This window comes from Ascidia mentula, chromosome 4, assembly GCF_947561715.1.
Source record: "Ascidia mentula chromosome 4, kaAscMent1.1, whole genome shotgun sequence".
Taxonomy (NCBI): domain Eukaryota; kingdom Metazoa; phylum Chordata; class Ascidiacea; order Phlebobranchia; family Ascidiidae; genus Ascidia; species Ascidia mentula.
In genome coordinates this window covers 2,425,977-2,440,377 of record NC_138569.1, presented here as the reverse complement: position 1 = coordinate 2,440,377, position 14,401 = coordinate 2,425,977, and the positions used below count along the sequence as shown (strand labels likewise).

General features: G+C 37.7%; 3 protein-coding genes across 3 annotated transcripts; 2 read left to right on the top strand and 1 right to left on the bottom strand.

Annotated features, from left to right (window-relative positions):
• The first annotated feature begins 43 nt into the window (after positions 1-43).
• Positions 44-2,049, top strand: LOC145898414 (uncharacterized). Its single transcript, XM_082986856.1, has one exon. The coding sequence runs from the start codon at positions 204-206 to the stop codon at positions 876-878; it is 675 nt and encodes a 224-aa protein (XP_082842982.1). The 5' UTR covers positions 44-203; the 3' UTR covers positions 879-2,049.
• A 199-nt stretch (positions 2,050-2,248) lies between these two features.
• Positions 2,249-4,784, bottom strand: LOC145898412 (aflatoxin B1 aldehyde reductase member 2-like). The gene is made up of 7 exons (XM_082986854.1): positions 4,458-4,784; positions 3,900-4,092; positions 3,543-3,689; positions 3,418-3,469; positions 2,943-3,141; positions 2,758-2,859; positions 2,249-2,602 (listed from the first exon to the last, which is right to left on the bottom strand). Exons 1-7 carry the CDS (start codon positions 4,538-4,540, stop codon positions 2,413-2,415), a joined length of 966 nt encoding a protein of 321 aa, XP_082842980.1. The 5' UTR covers positions 4,541-4,784; the 3' UTR covers positions 2,249-2,412.
• A 5,209-nt stretch (positions 4,785-9,993) lies between these two features.
• On the top strand, positions 9,994-14,219 carry LOC145898406 (gap junction delta-2 protein-like). The gene is made up of 6 exons (XM_082986848.1): positions 9,994-10,390; positions 10,698-10,789; positions 11,030-11,166; positions 11,905-12,028; positions 12,088-12,195; positions 12,622-14,219. The coding sequence occupies exons 1-6, from the start codon at positions 10,216-10,218 to the stop codon at positions 13,144-13,146; spliced, it is 1,161 nt and encodes a 386-aa protein (XP_082842974.1). The 5' UTR covers positions 9,994-10,215; the 3' UTR covers positions 13,147-14,219.
• The last annotated feature ends 182 nt before the right edge of the window (positions 14,220-14,401 follow it).

Sequence of the window (14,401 nt, the reverse complement as noted above, 5' to 3'; positions counted from 1 at the left end):
AAGTTGTTGTAAAAGAATTAAAAAAAGTTTGTAATTGGCCAAATATTAGTTGGTTTTTCATTATATACGTTATAATAATGTGATGCAATAATTGCAATTAGACTCCTTACTCTCTGTAGGGATTGTGCAATACAGCGACGAAACTGATTGTTTCTGTTTGGTGTTGTATTGCGTTAGTGGAGCCGGTAAGTTTTCATGCAAAAATGATGACACTCTCGGCACTAGCGCGTTTAAATAACGCAACCCTTTTGCGTAACGGAGCAGCAAGTTTTAAAGTTTTGACGGAGTCGAAGAGAAACGTGCAAATGCAAGGCTTTGCATTAAATTTCCGTCCCTTAGCAATGTTGCAAAATGCATTGTTTGGGATGATGATCAGGGGATACTTTCGCCAACAGTTTGATTTGAAAGAATTCGTCACTTTCTGTCCACATGCGTTGAAGTCAATCTTGGATATATTGGAAAGCAACGAAAATCAAGGTCTTTCGGAACTTATGGACAGCAGTTGCCAGGCAAACTTGGAGCAGAATTGGGAAAATTTATCAGAACAAGAAAAACAAACTGTAGGGAATGCAAAAGCTGAAGATTTTTATTTCTATTTCCCAACACTGGGAATGAAAGTGACTGCAAAAGAAGACAACAGTGACGTGCATGCCATTCTTGCTATAAACATTAAAATGGTCAACTATGGAAATGTGCGAAAAAAAGTTATGAAATTTATGGATGAAAACATAGAAAAACAAAGTAAAATATCTGTTCTCCCTGTTAAAGGTACAGTCGTGCATGAATTTTCATTCATGCGTGAAATGACAAGAGGTGTTGAGGATTCATGGAAAATGGTTGAGTGTGGTAAATGGCCGAATGAATCAAGCGACTTATAATTACAAAATATTTACCAACACATGTTTTTATGAATTATGAATGTCACCAAGTCATGTCGTATCATCACGGTTTTACGTTGTATTGTGTTAAAAAAATGGGATATGAAACTGTGTAGGGTTATACAAGTCATTGGTAAGCAAATATTAAAAAAGAATTTAATAGCTGTCTTAATTTGGTTTCAAATTAAATACAATTTTGTCTTTTTTTAGATTTGTACAGTATATCACAGCAATTTTTCGTAAAACTCAAAATGTTTTGTAAAATAACTTGTTTAATGTTTTAAACAAGAACTGACTCAGTCAGCTTATGGGTGTTTCATGGCATTTTTGCATATATACAATCCCCTGCAAATCCAGTATGAAGTAACAGCAAGTCCAAAACTGGAAGGTGAGGTTTGTGCTGCTATAAATCAGGCCTTCATGCAGTTTTCCAAATTGAATGTTAATATGACAACTGAGGACAACTACCAGTCATACATCTTCAGTAAGCCACTGGATCCCAAGTCCAAATCGCTACTTCTTGTTAAACTTTTACACCTGCTGGAAGGTGTAGGATGGTGTTATGTTACTGGCAAAACTATCCACGATCCAGATGGAATGGTGTTTAGAAAACAACAGCATAGCACGATCAGTAACATTGTTGATACAAACTCCATTCAAACAAATGGCCCTGAAGAAGAGAAGTAAGACACAAGCAAACATTAGAAACCTTTCTTATTGACTTACCAAGTATATTGCAAATGTTATTTGGTATGTAGTTGTTCAAGAACATACAGCAGTAGGGTATATATTTGTAGGTTTTGAGCACCTTTTTTATGGAAAAAAGATCTTTCGGGATGGAAGTTATTCTAAATTTTTTTTACAGTTTGCAAATTATTTTCTGGTGCTTTTTAAAATTTAACTTTTTAGCAAACTATGTTATTGTGTGTGTTTGAAAATGAGTAAATATGTGTGCAGTTGCTGAGCTATTTATTTTACTACTCAGTTTGTGTATCTTATTACAGCACTATGCAAGAATACAAAAAAGCACAATTATTTGAATGTGTGTTACCAAACTTACATCTATACCATGTTCCCATTCTGGAGTACTAAATTTATATTGCGTCTTTTAACATCTGATTTTTGACAAAAAGTATAAAATTTTTTTGGCTAAAATTTTTTTTTCTGGTTATTCAGCAAACTTCTTCAAGAGTTTTTCCTAAAAAAGTTAGATTCATGTAGTATAAAATATTGCATTATCATGCTATTAAAGTTTGCTTATGCTTTGTGCAATGTCTTTTGTGTATTTAGAGGAACGAGCTGCACAGAGCTACTTTCTTTTGTATACGGGAGCTAAGGTAGAAACATCAGCAGAAATTCGTATCAATCACAAAACAATGTTTTAATTGAAAATGAATGTATTGCATATAAGGACTTGATGCAAATAACAATATGAAAAGAACCACAAACTACTCTACTCCAGCACTGGCACCCAATCTGCCACATAGAAAGCAAGTACATATCTATACCATCAATACATTAGGCCGTAAACAAATCACTTCATGTAATCTGGGCAATCTGCTCCAGTGCGATCCCAACCCTTGTTAATTTTTTCCACAACATATTCATCCAGAGGACCAGCTTCAAAAGCTTGGAGATTAGACACAATTTGATCATCAGATGACACACCAAGTAGTATGCCATCCCCTTTACTGCTGTCTAGTGCAGAGTGGTAGCACAGCCACCTGTTTAAAGGGTGGTCGTTATTGTTACGTTACCATTTCAAAAGCATCAACTATTGCCTGTGACTTTGCTTTTGAAGTCACAAAATGAAAACATTTGCATTCTACTCTATGAACATAGTTTTAAAAAACACTCAGTAAAGTTAAAGGAAGTTTACCGAAGAGAAGCTTCTGGAAGGGAAACAGCATTGGTTCCATAAATTTCATCAAGTGCAGTTTGGATTTCAAGGGTTGACAAAAAGTTCTTTTTCTTCCAGTACCTAAAAGTAGGCATGTCAGAATCAAGTTGAAATAAAATTGGCCTCAAAGTAAATTCACTTTGTTCAACAGCACAAAAGTGTACCTGTTTTGATTGTGTGCAGCCCATTCATGTTGTATAAAAAACTTTCCTTCTGCATTGCCTGAACTGAGATCATGATACTTGTATTTACCACTAAGCAATCCATATGCCAAAGCATTATAGGCAATAAAACGAATTCCATAATGGCGTAGGCATGGTATTAACTCTCTCTCAACTTGTCTGGTCAAACAGTTGTACATTCCTTTGAATAATGCAAAGAATTATTGAATCTGTTTTGCGACAATTTTTTGATGATGCTGCAAGGCATAAAGTTAAATTAACTCAGCAAGCTCTTTTGTTGGGTGACCAACATCCAAAATGAAAAAACATTATTCTTGGAATTGCTCATGAAATGTTTTGCCAGAAACTTATATCATAGTAATAAAATGGCACAGAAGATAATAAGATCAATGTTATCTACATTTCAGCTATTTTATTATGTAGAATATTGTTTTGCTTGTGTTATATTTATCTTTACCTTGGCAAACTGTGGGCATTACCCAGGAATTGTGCTTGCAAATGGTGCAAATCTGTTAAAAACAATAAGATGCATTGCTTAATAAATATAGTTTTTACTGCCTGGGAGCATATGATAAATTGTACCTCCGCAACTTGCCAGGCAGCATAGTTTGACAAACCAAACACACTAAACTTTCCCTCCAAATAAAGATCATTAACAGCTTTGAGAGTTTGTAGGATCGGTGTATTGTGGTCAGGAGAATGAAGATAAAATGAGTCAACTTTTGAAAGCTACAAAAGCACAATAACAAAGAACATTAGCATGTTTAAACAATTTACATTATTGTGGTATTCATTCAAAAAACATTATTCTAAATTTCAACCATGGCATGTGGCTGGCTAAATGTGAACTAAAATTTAATGCCCACACATAGGTGCATGAAAGTTCACAGTAATTAATAGTTGCCCCATCAAAAAGGGCTCGTTACATAGAAAACTTGCCTTCAACCTTTCTAGGCTTTTCTCCAGTTGAAGACGAACACTTTCTGCAGTTAAATCGCATCCAAACCAAGGAGAAGCTTTTGTAGTTACCATAACATTTTCCTGGTGAACCTCCTGAATGGAACCAAGACAATGCTCACTTTCTGGGAGAGCATGAGCTGCATCAACATAGATCTCGTCACCTTTGCATAATCTGCAATGCACGTGTTCCAGATTGCAAAAATGTCAAAACGTTTGCGAAAATTTACCGGTAATCAACGCAATACTAATTAGCAAATGCATTAATATGCCAAGAAATGATGCGATCGTCCGCACAATTAACTATCACCGAAAAAAATCTTTTTCACAAAAAACAAGCTTTCCAATCTGGCACATGTTTTTCTATGATTTGGAATTCCGTATAGCATCTGGTTATTTAACTAAATGCATAAAAAGGTATATGTTACAAATACATGATGCACTTTAAAATATCTTGTTAATCGATTCTAAGAATCATTCCGAATAAAAGTGTCTATTATGGCAAAAGCCAAATGGTATCTTTCCAATTCCACACAGTACCTTGCAAAAGTGTTGAATATTTTTGCTGCTGTATCTTTGTTTAGTCGAGCACCAAATTCCTGACTTCCAAGAATCGGCCGCATCGAATTTAATAGTTACACAACAGCAGGCTTGTTTTCCAAAATGTCTTTGCGAGTAAACTAAGCTTTGTCAACAGGTTTTTGCCAATCTGGTAGTGGTAGCTGGTAGTTGGACGTAAGTCAGGGTTTTCGGTTTCACATGAGTAATCGCCGCAAAAAACAAGGTTTTCCGAGTTTTCATGTAACATTGTTTTGGCATCTAGCTATTTAAAAGATTTACGTACATTTAATTGAATATAATTTCATGCTTACACGATCATATGTTTTTCCCTGTATAATTATTTCCTCATCAAAATGTAACCTGGACTTACTTGCATATTACACCAACCGTAAAAAATATATTTCAACATTGGGACAGTCCCGCAAATGCAATAGAAATCATACAATCAAATAAACAGATTTTTAAAAAAGTAAATGTTTGTTGGTTTAGGCGATATTTTTATGTACAAAGGAGATTAACAGAATTGATCATAACAAAAAATAATGGTTTGAACTAAGTGTTTTTGATAAATCTTTAGCATAGCAACACAATCTCTTTTTCGATATATATTTGATTTGTGTCACATAATTTGTGAGGTAACTGTTAGATAACTTTCGTCCACAGAATGGTGTAAGCAAACAATTCGCAGTGTCCGTAGATCTTTCTTATTCCATGTTTGAAATGTTGGCGATGTTAAGGTTGAAGAACTGTACCAGTGTCGTACACAGTGAAACAACGAGTAAAGTTGCGTCTTGCACGTACGATTTGTTTGCGCATAATCTTGACATGCCGGAAGGTAAGATTTCAAACCTTTTGCAACAAGCGAGACGCCCTCCCCTGGTCTTTCACCTACACGTCGGGAACAATTATACGCATTGTTCTGTGAAGCGTGACGAGACGTTTGCTTGTAATCCGGTCCTACCAAAGCCCTAAAAAAATCCTTTACTAAGAGTAGGATTAAGGACAGGTGTTCCGTTGGCATGTACATTCAAAAGTGGGATTAAACATTTTTTTCAAGTAATGCATCCTTTGTGAAATTAAACCATGGTGACCTCTATCTAAAAATTAAATACGCAATTAGTTTAATTTCAATTGGTTTCTGTACAATATAACTGGCAAACATTTTTTGTAAAAAGCTTTCTATGATTTTTTCATTCCGTCTACAGCCGATCTTTCATCGGAATATTATGCGGTCAATGTATTGTGTCATGCTTGGAAAGCAACGAATCAATCAAAACATTGCATGGTATGCTGAACTTCAACTAAAACCAAACATTAACAAAGTGCTCTTGCAACAAACATATATCACATTTCTTTCGAAGGACCGGTTTCAGTCTAAAATTTCTTTGTCCTAGGTATCTGTTTTTGGCTCTGTCATATGATTTGTCACGTAATATAGTTACGTCATAAGTTTGTGAGATAATAGATGCTCGTGGGTGGCCCTCTTCGAATCTGGCTTTTCAATAAAGTGCCCAAAGCCGTTAGGTTCGACTTGGGTCAATTGAATTTTAAAACACAACAAACAACTTTAAAATTTTGAAAAACGCGCAATTGTTTTTCAGTGTTATAATGTTGGTAGATTTGTTCCCGATTATGACAAAGTTATTATTTTTTAATTGACGCTTTTCCATTGTGGAACAAAATTTTGCCGTGGTAAACCGTGTAGAATATTTGATTTGTTTTCTTGCTTTCCGACTTCCCGCACGACCGCTGTTCTAATTAAATTAAGTCCAATTCTTCCATGGAGCGCCGTAAACATGAAGATGCCAAAATAAACAAAGCGGGTTCGATGATATCCAAGTTAAAGCAGGTTTAAATTATTTCACCAACACAAAAACGCATTATGAAAGTTTTTTTGACAAATTGAATAAATATATTGGCCGGGTTTAATTTAGCGTAATGTCAATTCGAAATTCAGGAAATACTTGTCCAATGTAGTTTGTTATAAATATCAATCACCAAATCACCAACTAAATTTCCAGTGCAAAAAAGTTTCTCCCTTTACATGTTTGATCCCCTGTGAAATATGGGGTTGAAATGTCACGAAGAGATGACCAGTGGACAGTGGACAGACTGAAGTGTGCATCTGACATTGTGGGTCTATCACTGACACTAATCCCCACATTATACAGTGCTCTAGGCATTAAGTGTACCAGCAATATTTTTATTGCCAAATCGGGTGTGTTTTGATACGGCGGCTACGGTCAAAAGAGCGACTCCCTGTCGTTACTACATCACAATGGGACACTTTTCTTCGAACTTTTCAGTTGTATTACCTGACGCTTTTGGGCTTTGCTGGTTCGCTGTGTGGCCAAACGTTTCCGTTAGGCGAAAAAACTGTTTTGAATGTGATTTGGAAGTTGGGCATTAACTGAAAGTTTTGATTTTGAACAAGCAAAGTTGATTTGAGATTTAATCTGATGGCACACAAAGGCGCTTTGACGTCGTAAAACAACATTAGGAACTTGTTGATCTTCAAGAACTTCTGCATACAAATGTATATGGTGAAGTTAACAGAGAGAATTGGACACAGATTTGTGTAACACAGTTAAGTTATTAAAAGTCAGTAGTCGTTTACTGACAAACTGTGGTTTTAACTATAACAAGTATTTGGCGGCGAATTGAGCAGAAAGCCAAAATGGCCATCGACATCTTAATCAAGGTCACATACGAGAGATATGGAGTTAATATTTTTTTTATCTGCCAGGAACAAAACCGCTAACATAGCCGTTGGCGTCAGAACGATTTAGATAATCACGGTTTAAACTTGGGCTATCAGACTCGGATCAGTCAAGATGAGCTTGTAGTTGGGCCCGGAGGCCGTGTGTGACGTAACAATGGGCAGTTTATGACACCGCAGAATCCGGGTTGTGTTTAAACAAAGACGATAGATGGTATCGTTGACTGGTAGGTTGCGATAAAGATGTGTATCGTCTCTATAATTAGGGGATATGTTCAGTTAGTCTGTCACCGCAAAACTATTGGAATTGGTTTCAAGCTGACATAACAGTTATTACTCTCGAAGTATTTTCTGCCAAATGTCTTTAACGATAACTTCCGCCATTAGTCTTACTGTATTAGGAAGTAACAAGTGACCTAAGATAGTGTTTTGATGTCTGATGTGTATGGCAGGAACAGCTGTATGGCAGGAGTTTGTGGCGAGGAATGTGGATCAAATATCGTCGCCCGTTATGTCAGCGGCCCCAAACATTTCTTCCGTATGTGCGTGGTTTCCATTAAGTCACCGAATTTACCAATATTCCCACGACTGGACACTGGGGATTGTTTTCTTACGAAATTCGCTCTCGTATATTTCGGCGTCCTTTGCCCGATAGACAAGAGCCGCCGTCGCCAGTTTTGCGCGGATTGATGGATATCTGCGGGAAGTTCGCAGCCTAAACGGTCGAGTGCGGTTGAATACCACCGAAAAACTCTGCCCACTCGAGTTACGCTAACGTAGGGAACCTGCGTTTTCGCATCATTTGCCAAGAATTGTCTACGACTAAGGGAGGGCCGCTTTTAATGGCCGCCAACAGGGGCCACAAGTTTGCGTTAAAATAATAAACTTGGTAGGATTCAGTCAGGTTTTTTGAAAGAGTAGAAAATGCGCCGTTTTAAGGGTCTTTGTTTATGTTGTCAGAAATAGGTGACGCCTTATGGAATGCAGTATAACAGCGATGGTATTTTTCAAGTGGGACGAAAGGAGTAGAAAGTCTTTATGAAAAGTTTGGGCATTGTGTAGACAAGTTTTTATTTTTATCTTGTCAAGAAGTCAAGTCAAATTACTTTTTACCGCTGAAAATTTGTCCCAGGGTAGAAAAGCAGCAACGAGTTTGTTTACAACAAGAGGTCGACATTAAAAGACAAGACGATATAGTCATTTTCATAAAATTGGGTTAAACAGAATGGTTTATCAATAAAACAAAATGTACAAGAAGTCGACATTTCGGTCAGTTTAAAATGATTTAAACCTGTTGCGTGTTTTCATACGTAACTTATTTTTTAATTTTTATAAATTTCTTTTTTTGACGAATCGCTGAAAACGCGACGGTCGGTTTTTATGGGGGCTATACAAGTTAATTTGTACAGAAGGTTCCTTTGCGCTTTAAATAATGATCATATATAAGAAAACCTTAGGTTTGGCAATTTGTGAGCTCCCTATAAAACTAAATGTTTGCGATATCTTTATATTGTTGATCATGTGTGCTGGCATCCGTCATATCCGAACTTAACTATCGCGAAACTCACTTTTTTATGAGCTTGTTTTGACGCCCGGCATAAAAGCGAACTCGAAGAGGAGATTGTTTGAACAGGACCAGTCGCTTTTACAACAACCTCACATAACTTCGCCGTCTCGAGACTCGCCATAAAAGCAGCATGTTCAAATAATAAAGGACGTGTTTGCTGAGAAAAGTGCGAAAAAATTCCCAAATGTTTTTGATTTAGTTCTGTTTTTTCAACAAATAAAACGTTTCTGCGCAAATAATAGATTTCGTGACCCAGGATGCGTTGCCTACTTTCCAAACGTTCCCTATCACGTTCGAAGCTTTTCGCAACATTTGGTTGGAGAATAAATGTCAGTAAAATTTCGTTTCAAAGCTTTTAGTTCAAAGGAGGCCAAGGTGGAAGAAGCCTACGCGTTTCACCTACGGTTTGGAATAACTAACGTGACCTTAACGTAGCCGTGTAGAATTGAGTAGGATGTTGATTGTCATTTCATGTGTGCTTTAGTGACAAATATAAATAATGATAACTTAGATAAACCCGAAAAGTTGCTCAACCGTGGTTGTTAAATTTTTGAGAAAGCTGCTATTAAATTCATCACGTATACGTTGTAGCTGACCGTGTCAAAACCACCTTTATTTGGTAATTTTAGTGTCGAATAATATACATTTGTTCAAACCTATTCGAGTACGTTTAAAAATTCTTTAATTTTCGGTGTTTTAAATATCCATTTTGTGGCTAAATTTTTATTATGCCACATCGCCTAACAGTATTCTGCATATTAGTGAGGCAACGTTTTAAAACTTTCCTCAATATTTGCCGCCACCAAAATTTCAGGGTCGCCATGCTACTGTACCATATTAACTTGAGTTGGTTGAAAAGAAATGCACCGAGCGTAAAAAGTTAATTAGTCGATGTTGTTGAAGTTGTTTTTCTGGCTTCAAACGAGAAAAGGGCCGGTAGTCACACAGTAAATTCATCAAACACGAAGTCGACATTTGATGTTCGATGTATTCGAGCCTGCTGCGTGTCTGTGATTACTACGGCGAGACACAACAATGTGAACGGGTGCATGACCGTATAAGATATCGTGCTTTACACCACAGAGCCTATGTACGCTCGTTGTGAAGGGATAGAGTGCACTTGAACCGAAAATGTAAAGGGATAAAATGTGATGCTCAAAAGCGGACGTTTTTTCGGCGAGAGTGATGACGTCAGCTGTTATGGAATGAATATATGAAAAATTGTGATTGTTTTGTATCGTGTTCTGGAAAGATATTTTGTTGCTTCTATCGTGAATGTTAAGTATTTCGCTAATCTGATATGTGATGCATGTTTCAACGCAATACCCCTCTCTTTTATATAGGATCACTACCAAATATACCATAGAACAAATATATATACAAAGTCACTTTTTATTAGTTTTGTTTCGCCTTGAAAACTTCTCCTTTGAAGCAAACAAACCAAGGGCGCCATGGCGTGGCATCTTTTAGAAAAGGTTATTGAACACTCGGCGTCGCATTCCACTTTGCTCGGAAAGTGGTGGATCGCGATAATGTTCGTGTTCCGAATTATCGTTGTGGCGAGTATCGGCGATACTGTTTACTCCGATGAACAGGACGAATTCGTTTGCAATACAAGACAACCGGGTAAGTTTGTAACCAATTGTTCGGCAATTTTTCAACTATCCCAAGTTTTGTTGGCATTGTCAGAAAAAGTCACAAGTTGACCGAAACTAAATCGCATTAGTGGAAATGCAGCAAATTTTGGTCCAATTTGTTTTAATTCTGCAAAATTGCACCTTTTCATGCCTATCTTGTAAACACTGCAACCAAAGCACAACAAATCTTCGATAAAGGAATTCGAATTTCCAGACAACCGTATAGTAAAACTCAATGCGACATGGGCTCGTTCGTCGGAGACGGAATGATTTACTGCAGATGTTTTTTTTGACAGGTTGTAAGCAGGTTTGTTACAACATATTTGCTCCAGTTTCACACATCAGGTTCTGGGCGTTTCAAATTCTTGCCACTGGAACTCCGAGTGTGGTGAGAATACAACAAAGTTGTCCTCTAAATTTTTTTTTCAAAACTTGAGCATATGTACACCCTATAATAAATTCCTAACTCAGTGAGTTCATAGCACTGATGATGAGCACACCAGTGTTCAAAACGTTTGCTTGACAATGTTTAGCGCATTAACTTTGGCTTTCCCATTGAAAGTAAAGAACTCCAAACGTTTTGTACCAATATAAATACCTGTTAAAATTTTGACTTATTTTTTTGCAGATATTCATAATATTCGCCATGCACAAGCTTGCCTTGCTCCCGAGCAAACCCGACGGAGCGGAAGCTCAAAAAGAGGCGGGAACCCAGACTTCTTGGAGATACGCGGCATCCAATAAAAGACGACTGGAAGACAGAAAGTGAGGAATTTCGATGTTTTGTAACCGAAAATTTTTTTCACCCCAGGCACCACCCCTTGTCTGCAGCTACGACGATTTTAGCTTCTTTATGTTTTGTATAAAATGACTTTTTATGAGCAACTTTCAATTCCGAGGTTTCCATTAGTTTCTCATTATCTGCATAACTGGTTAACTGAGCGTCATTGAGACATAGCTTTTATTAGCTTTTACAAAACGTTTTGAGATTGGTTAACCTTCTGAACAACAATTAGGTCCTTTAACTCATACATCGTAAGTTCTCAGCTTTTTAGTGCTGACGATCACAGGCATAGTTCAAATAGTTTACAGTAGCCTTGACGTCACCCATCAATTATCCCATACTTGTAAGTAGTAATTGGCTTGAGGCGTACAAGTGTTTAAATCCTTGCAATCACGTCGGGGCGATTAACCGTTCCTCGACACAAAATTATTAGTCTGCGTTTTTTTAAGATTGTGGAGCTTCAGGAATTAAATTTTAAACATAAATCAGATACTGTGTTTAACACATTTATGCAACGTCTGGCTGATCAGCAATTTGATAGCTTTAATCTTTCAATTTACGATTTTTTAACCCATAGTATAGTATGCGCTTTTGTTTGTTTACTGTGATTCGTTTTGGAAGATTATAAACAAAAAACTCACTACCTTGGTTTCCTCTGACGTTAAACTTAAAGGGTGTATAGTGCTGTTATAAACTTATCAGCAAACTTTTTTATCAAGATCGGAGTCGAAACATTCGCGCAGCTCCAACAACTCGAAAAAGTCCCACAGTGTCGAGGTTTTCTACGACTACCATGACAGCAGAAACGGAGATGCGTCGCCCGCTCCTCCGAAATACGAGAAGGTGTCGTGGTTTTGCCTGTTCCCTCATTCACACTTGTTCATTTCTGTTGTCTTGTTCAGGTTTGTCGAGAGAAAAAAGTAAAAAACGCGAAGCAAGTCATCTTGCGAGCTTACGTTCTGCAAGTTATATTCAGGACTTGTGTTGAAGGAGCGTTCATATACTTGCAGGTAAGCGCTGTGTCATGTACTCAAAAGTGGATAAATTTTTACAATAAAAAGGTTTCTTGGCGTAATTCAACATTATTCCAACGCCACTTGGGATACGTGGACACAGTTGGGTACTTCATAGTTAATTGTACAATATTATGCAGTTAAATCTAAGATTAAATTTGTACGAGCATCTATGCTAATGGTAAAAGACATCTCAAGATTTTTATGCAAGATGAGATAAATTCTATACTGAACCTAAAACGTCGATAAAATGGGCTTTAAAACAAAATTAAATTGGCGTATTTCTTTATGTTTGAAACGAACGCATTCTGCAAAATCAAACCACATTAGTCAGGAAGCTTACGAAAAATCTCTTCCTGCTTTCTGGTTTTCTGACTCGTGTTCTGCATCTTTGAGTCGCACTAACATATTTATCGACCTCAGTATCTGCTGTACAAGTTGACGGTCCCAGAGACGTTCGAATGCATCCGATACCCATGCCCGAAAATCGTTGAGTGCTACATATCGCGCCCAATGGAGAAGACGATCTTCCTCTACTTCATGTTCGTGGTGGGAGCAACTTGTCTCCTGATAAACATCCTCGAGATGCATTACCTCGGGTGGCGCCGCATGAGGCGGGCGATAATGAACAAACCCCACCCTTTCATACCCCCCTCGTCAGTTCTGGGTACTTACCCGGCCATAGAAGCCTCAAGTCGGAGCCACAACGAGCCCCCGTTGGGGCGGGTGATCCATCGAAACCCAGCTTCTGCCCCGCCTGGTTATTACATTCCAGACGTTGATCCCCCGTCGGAAAAATATCGTTCTCCTGCCAACGGATTCCCACATATCCGAATGCGGGCGGCAAGCTTTACTACGTCTGAGAGTGACGTCACCACTGATGACGATGATGCCTCCATGGATAGCGGAATGCATGTGTTAAGAGAGAATGTGCGAGGTCATTTGTAGAAGCCCCAACTTTTTGCAGGGGACACGAATTGTTTTGTTAGATCAGCATTTTTGGGGTTATTCAACACAACACGTCCACGTTTTACACAAGGTATTGAATTTGCAGAGGAAAATATCGGTTAATATAGGCTTCGCGAAGAATTCTTTTGTTTTCTTGTCTGCACGCAGCAAATATCATTCAGGCTTCCGGCTTTGTATAACATTTGCTGTTGGCGCTACTGTCCATTGCACGCCTAACTCACAAACAGAACACAATCCAAATGATCGCGCACTGTGCTGGGTACACTTTGTAACGAAGAACTCTTCGCTGTGTAATCGTTCTTTGAGAGCTGTACTAAAAGGTCTTCCTGCGTAGCCAAAAAATTCGAAGCGAAATATTTACTTCACTCCTTTGCAATTCATGACCTGTCAAAATATTTTGATCCAGTATTTTTTACAAAACTTGGCCAAATCGTCAGTGATGCCATTTTATGTTGGAGTTTGTGAAGAAAATTGAGCCGATTCTAACTTGTTTTTTACGACAACTCCATTACGTCCACCTGTTTGTTTTTAGTTGGCAAAATCCACAGTATTGTACGTATAGTCACCTGTTTAAGTACACAATATCTATGTTTAAAACGCATGGGCAATTTTTATATTCATTTTATACTCCTTGTCTTTTGCTGTAGTTCATTTTGTTTTCGCTTGTGCAAGTTGGACAGTATGTCTGTTAACACGTTTTCGATACTGTATTGCTGTTCATCAAAGGTAAAAAACTTTCCCCGCAAAGCTTTGCCGGCAATTGCTTTGCGCACACAAGGCCAAGTCTCTCGTATAGAAGGTTGTGGGCCTCAGTTTTTTGTCTGTTTTTATTGTGATTGGTTCTGCGTATCGTATCTTTCCTGTGCCGACTTCGGCCCAATCAGCCGTCAATGCAGTATTTTTGTGAATTGGCGTCAAGTCATAAAAGTTGCGTGCACGAAAACATACGAGTATTAGTGCCAGTGAACTTTGCTGCTTCTGTGCCATTGTTTGCAATCGACGATTGTACAGTTGCTTCATTTTTAAGCGCAGGTGAAATAAAATCCAATCAAACCGTATATTTTGGTGGTATTAGGATATATACATTGTATTTTGATGTACTATTTTCTAATATGCTTCAGCAATAGTGACTATCTGCCTACACATTTGCATGGTTGCCAAAGCAAGTTAAAACTTTTAATTATTTTAATACCAATGTACCATTAACGCTTGGTCGACCATAATGTCCTCCTAT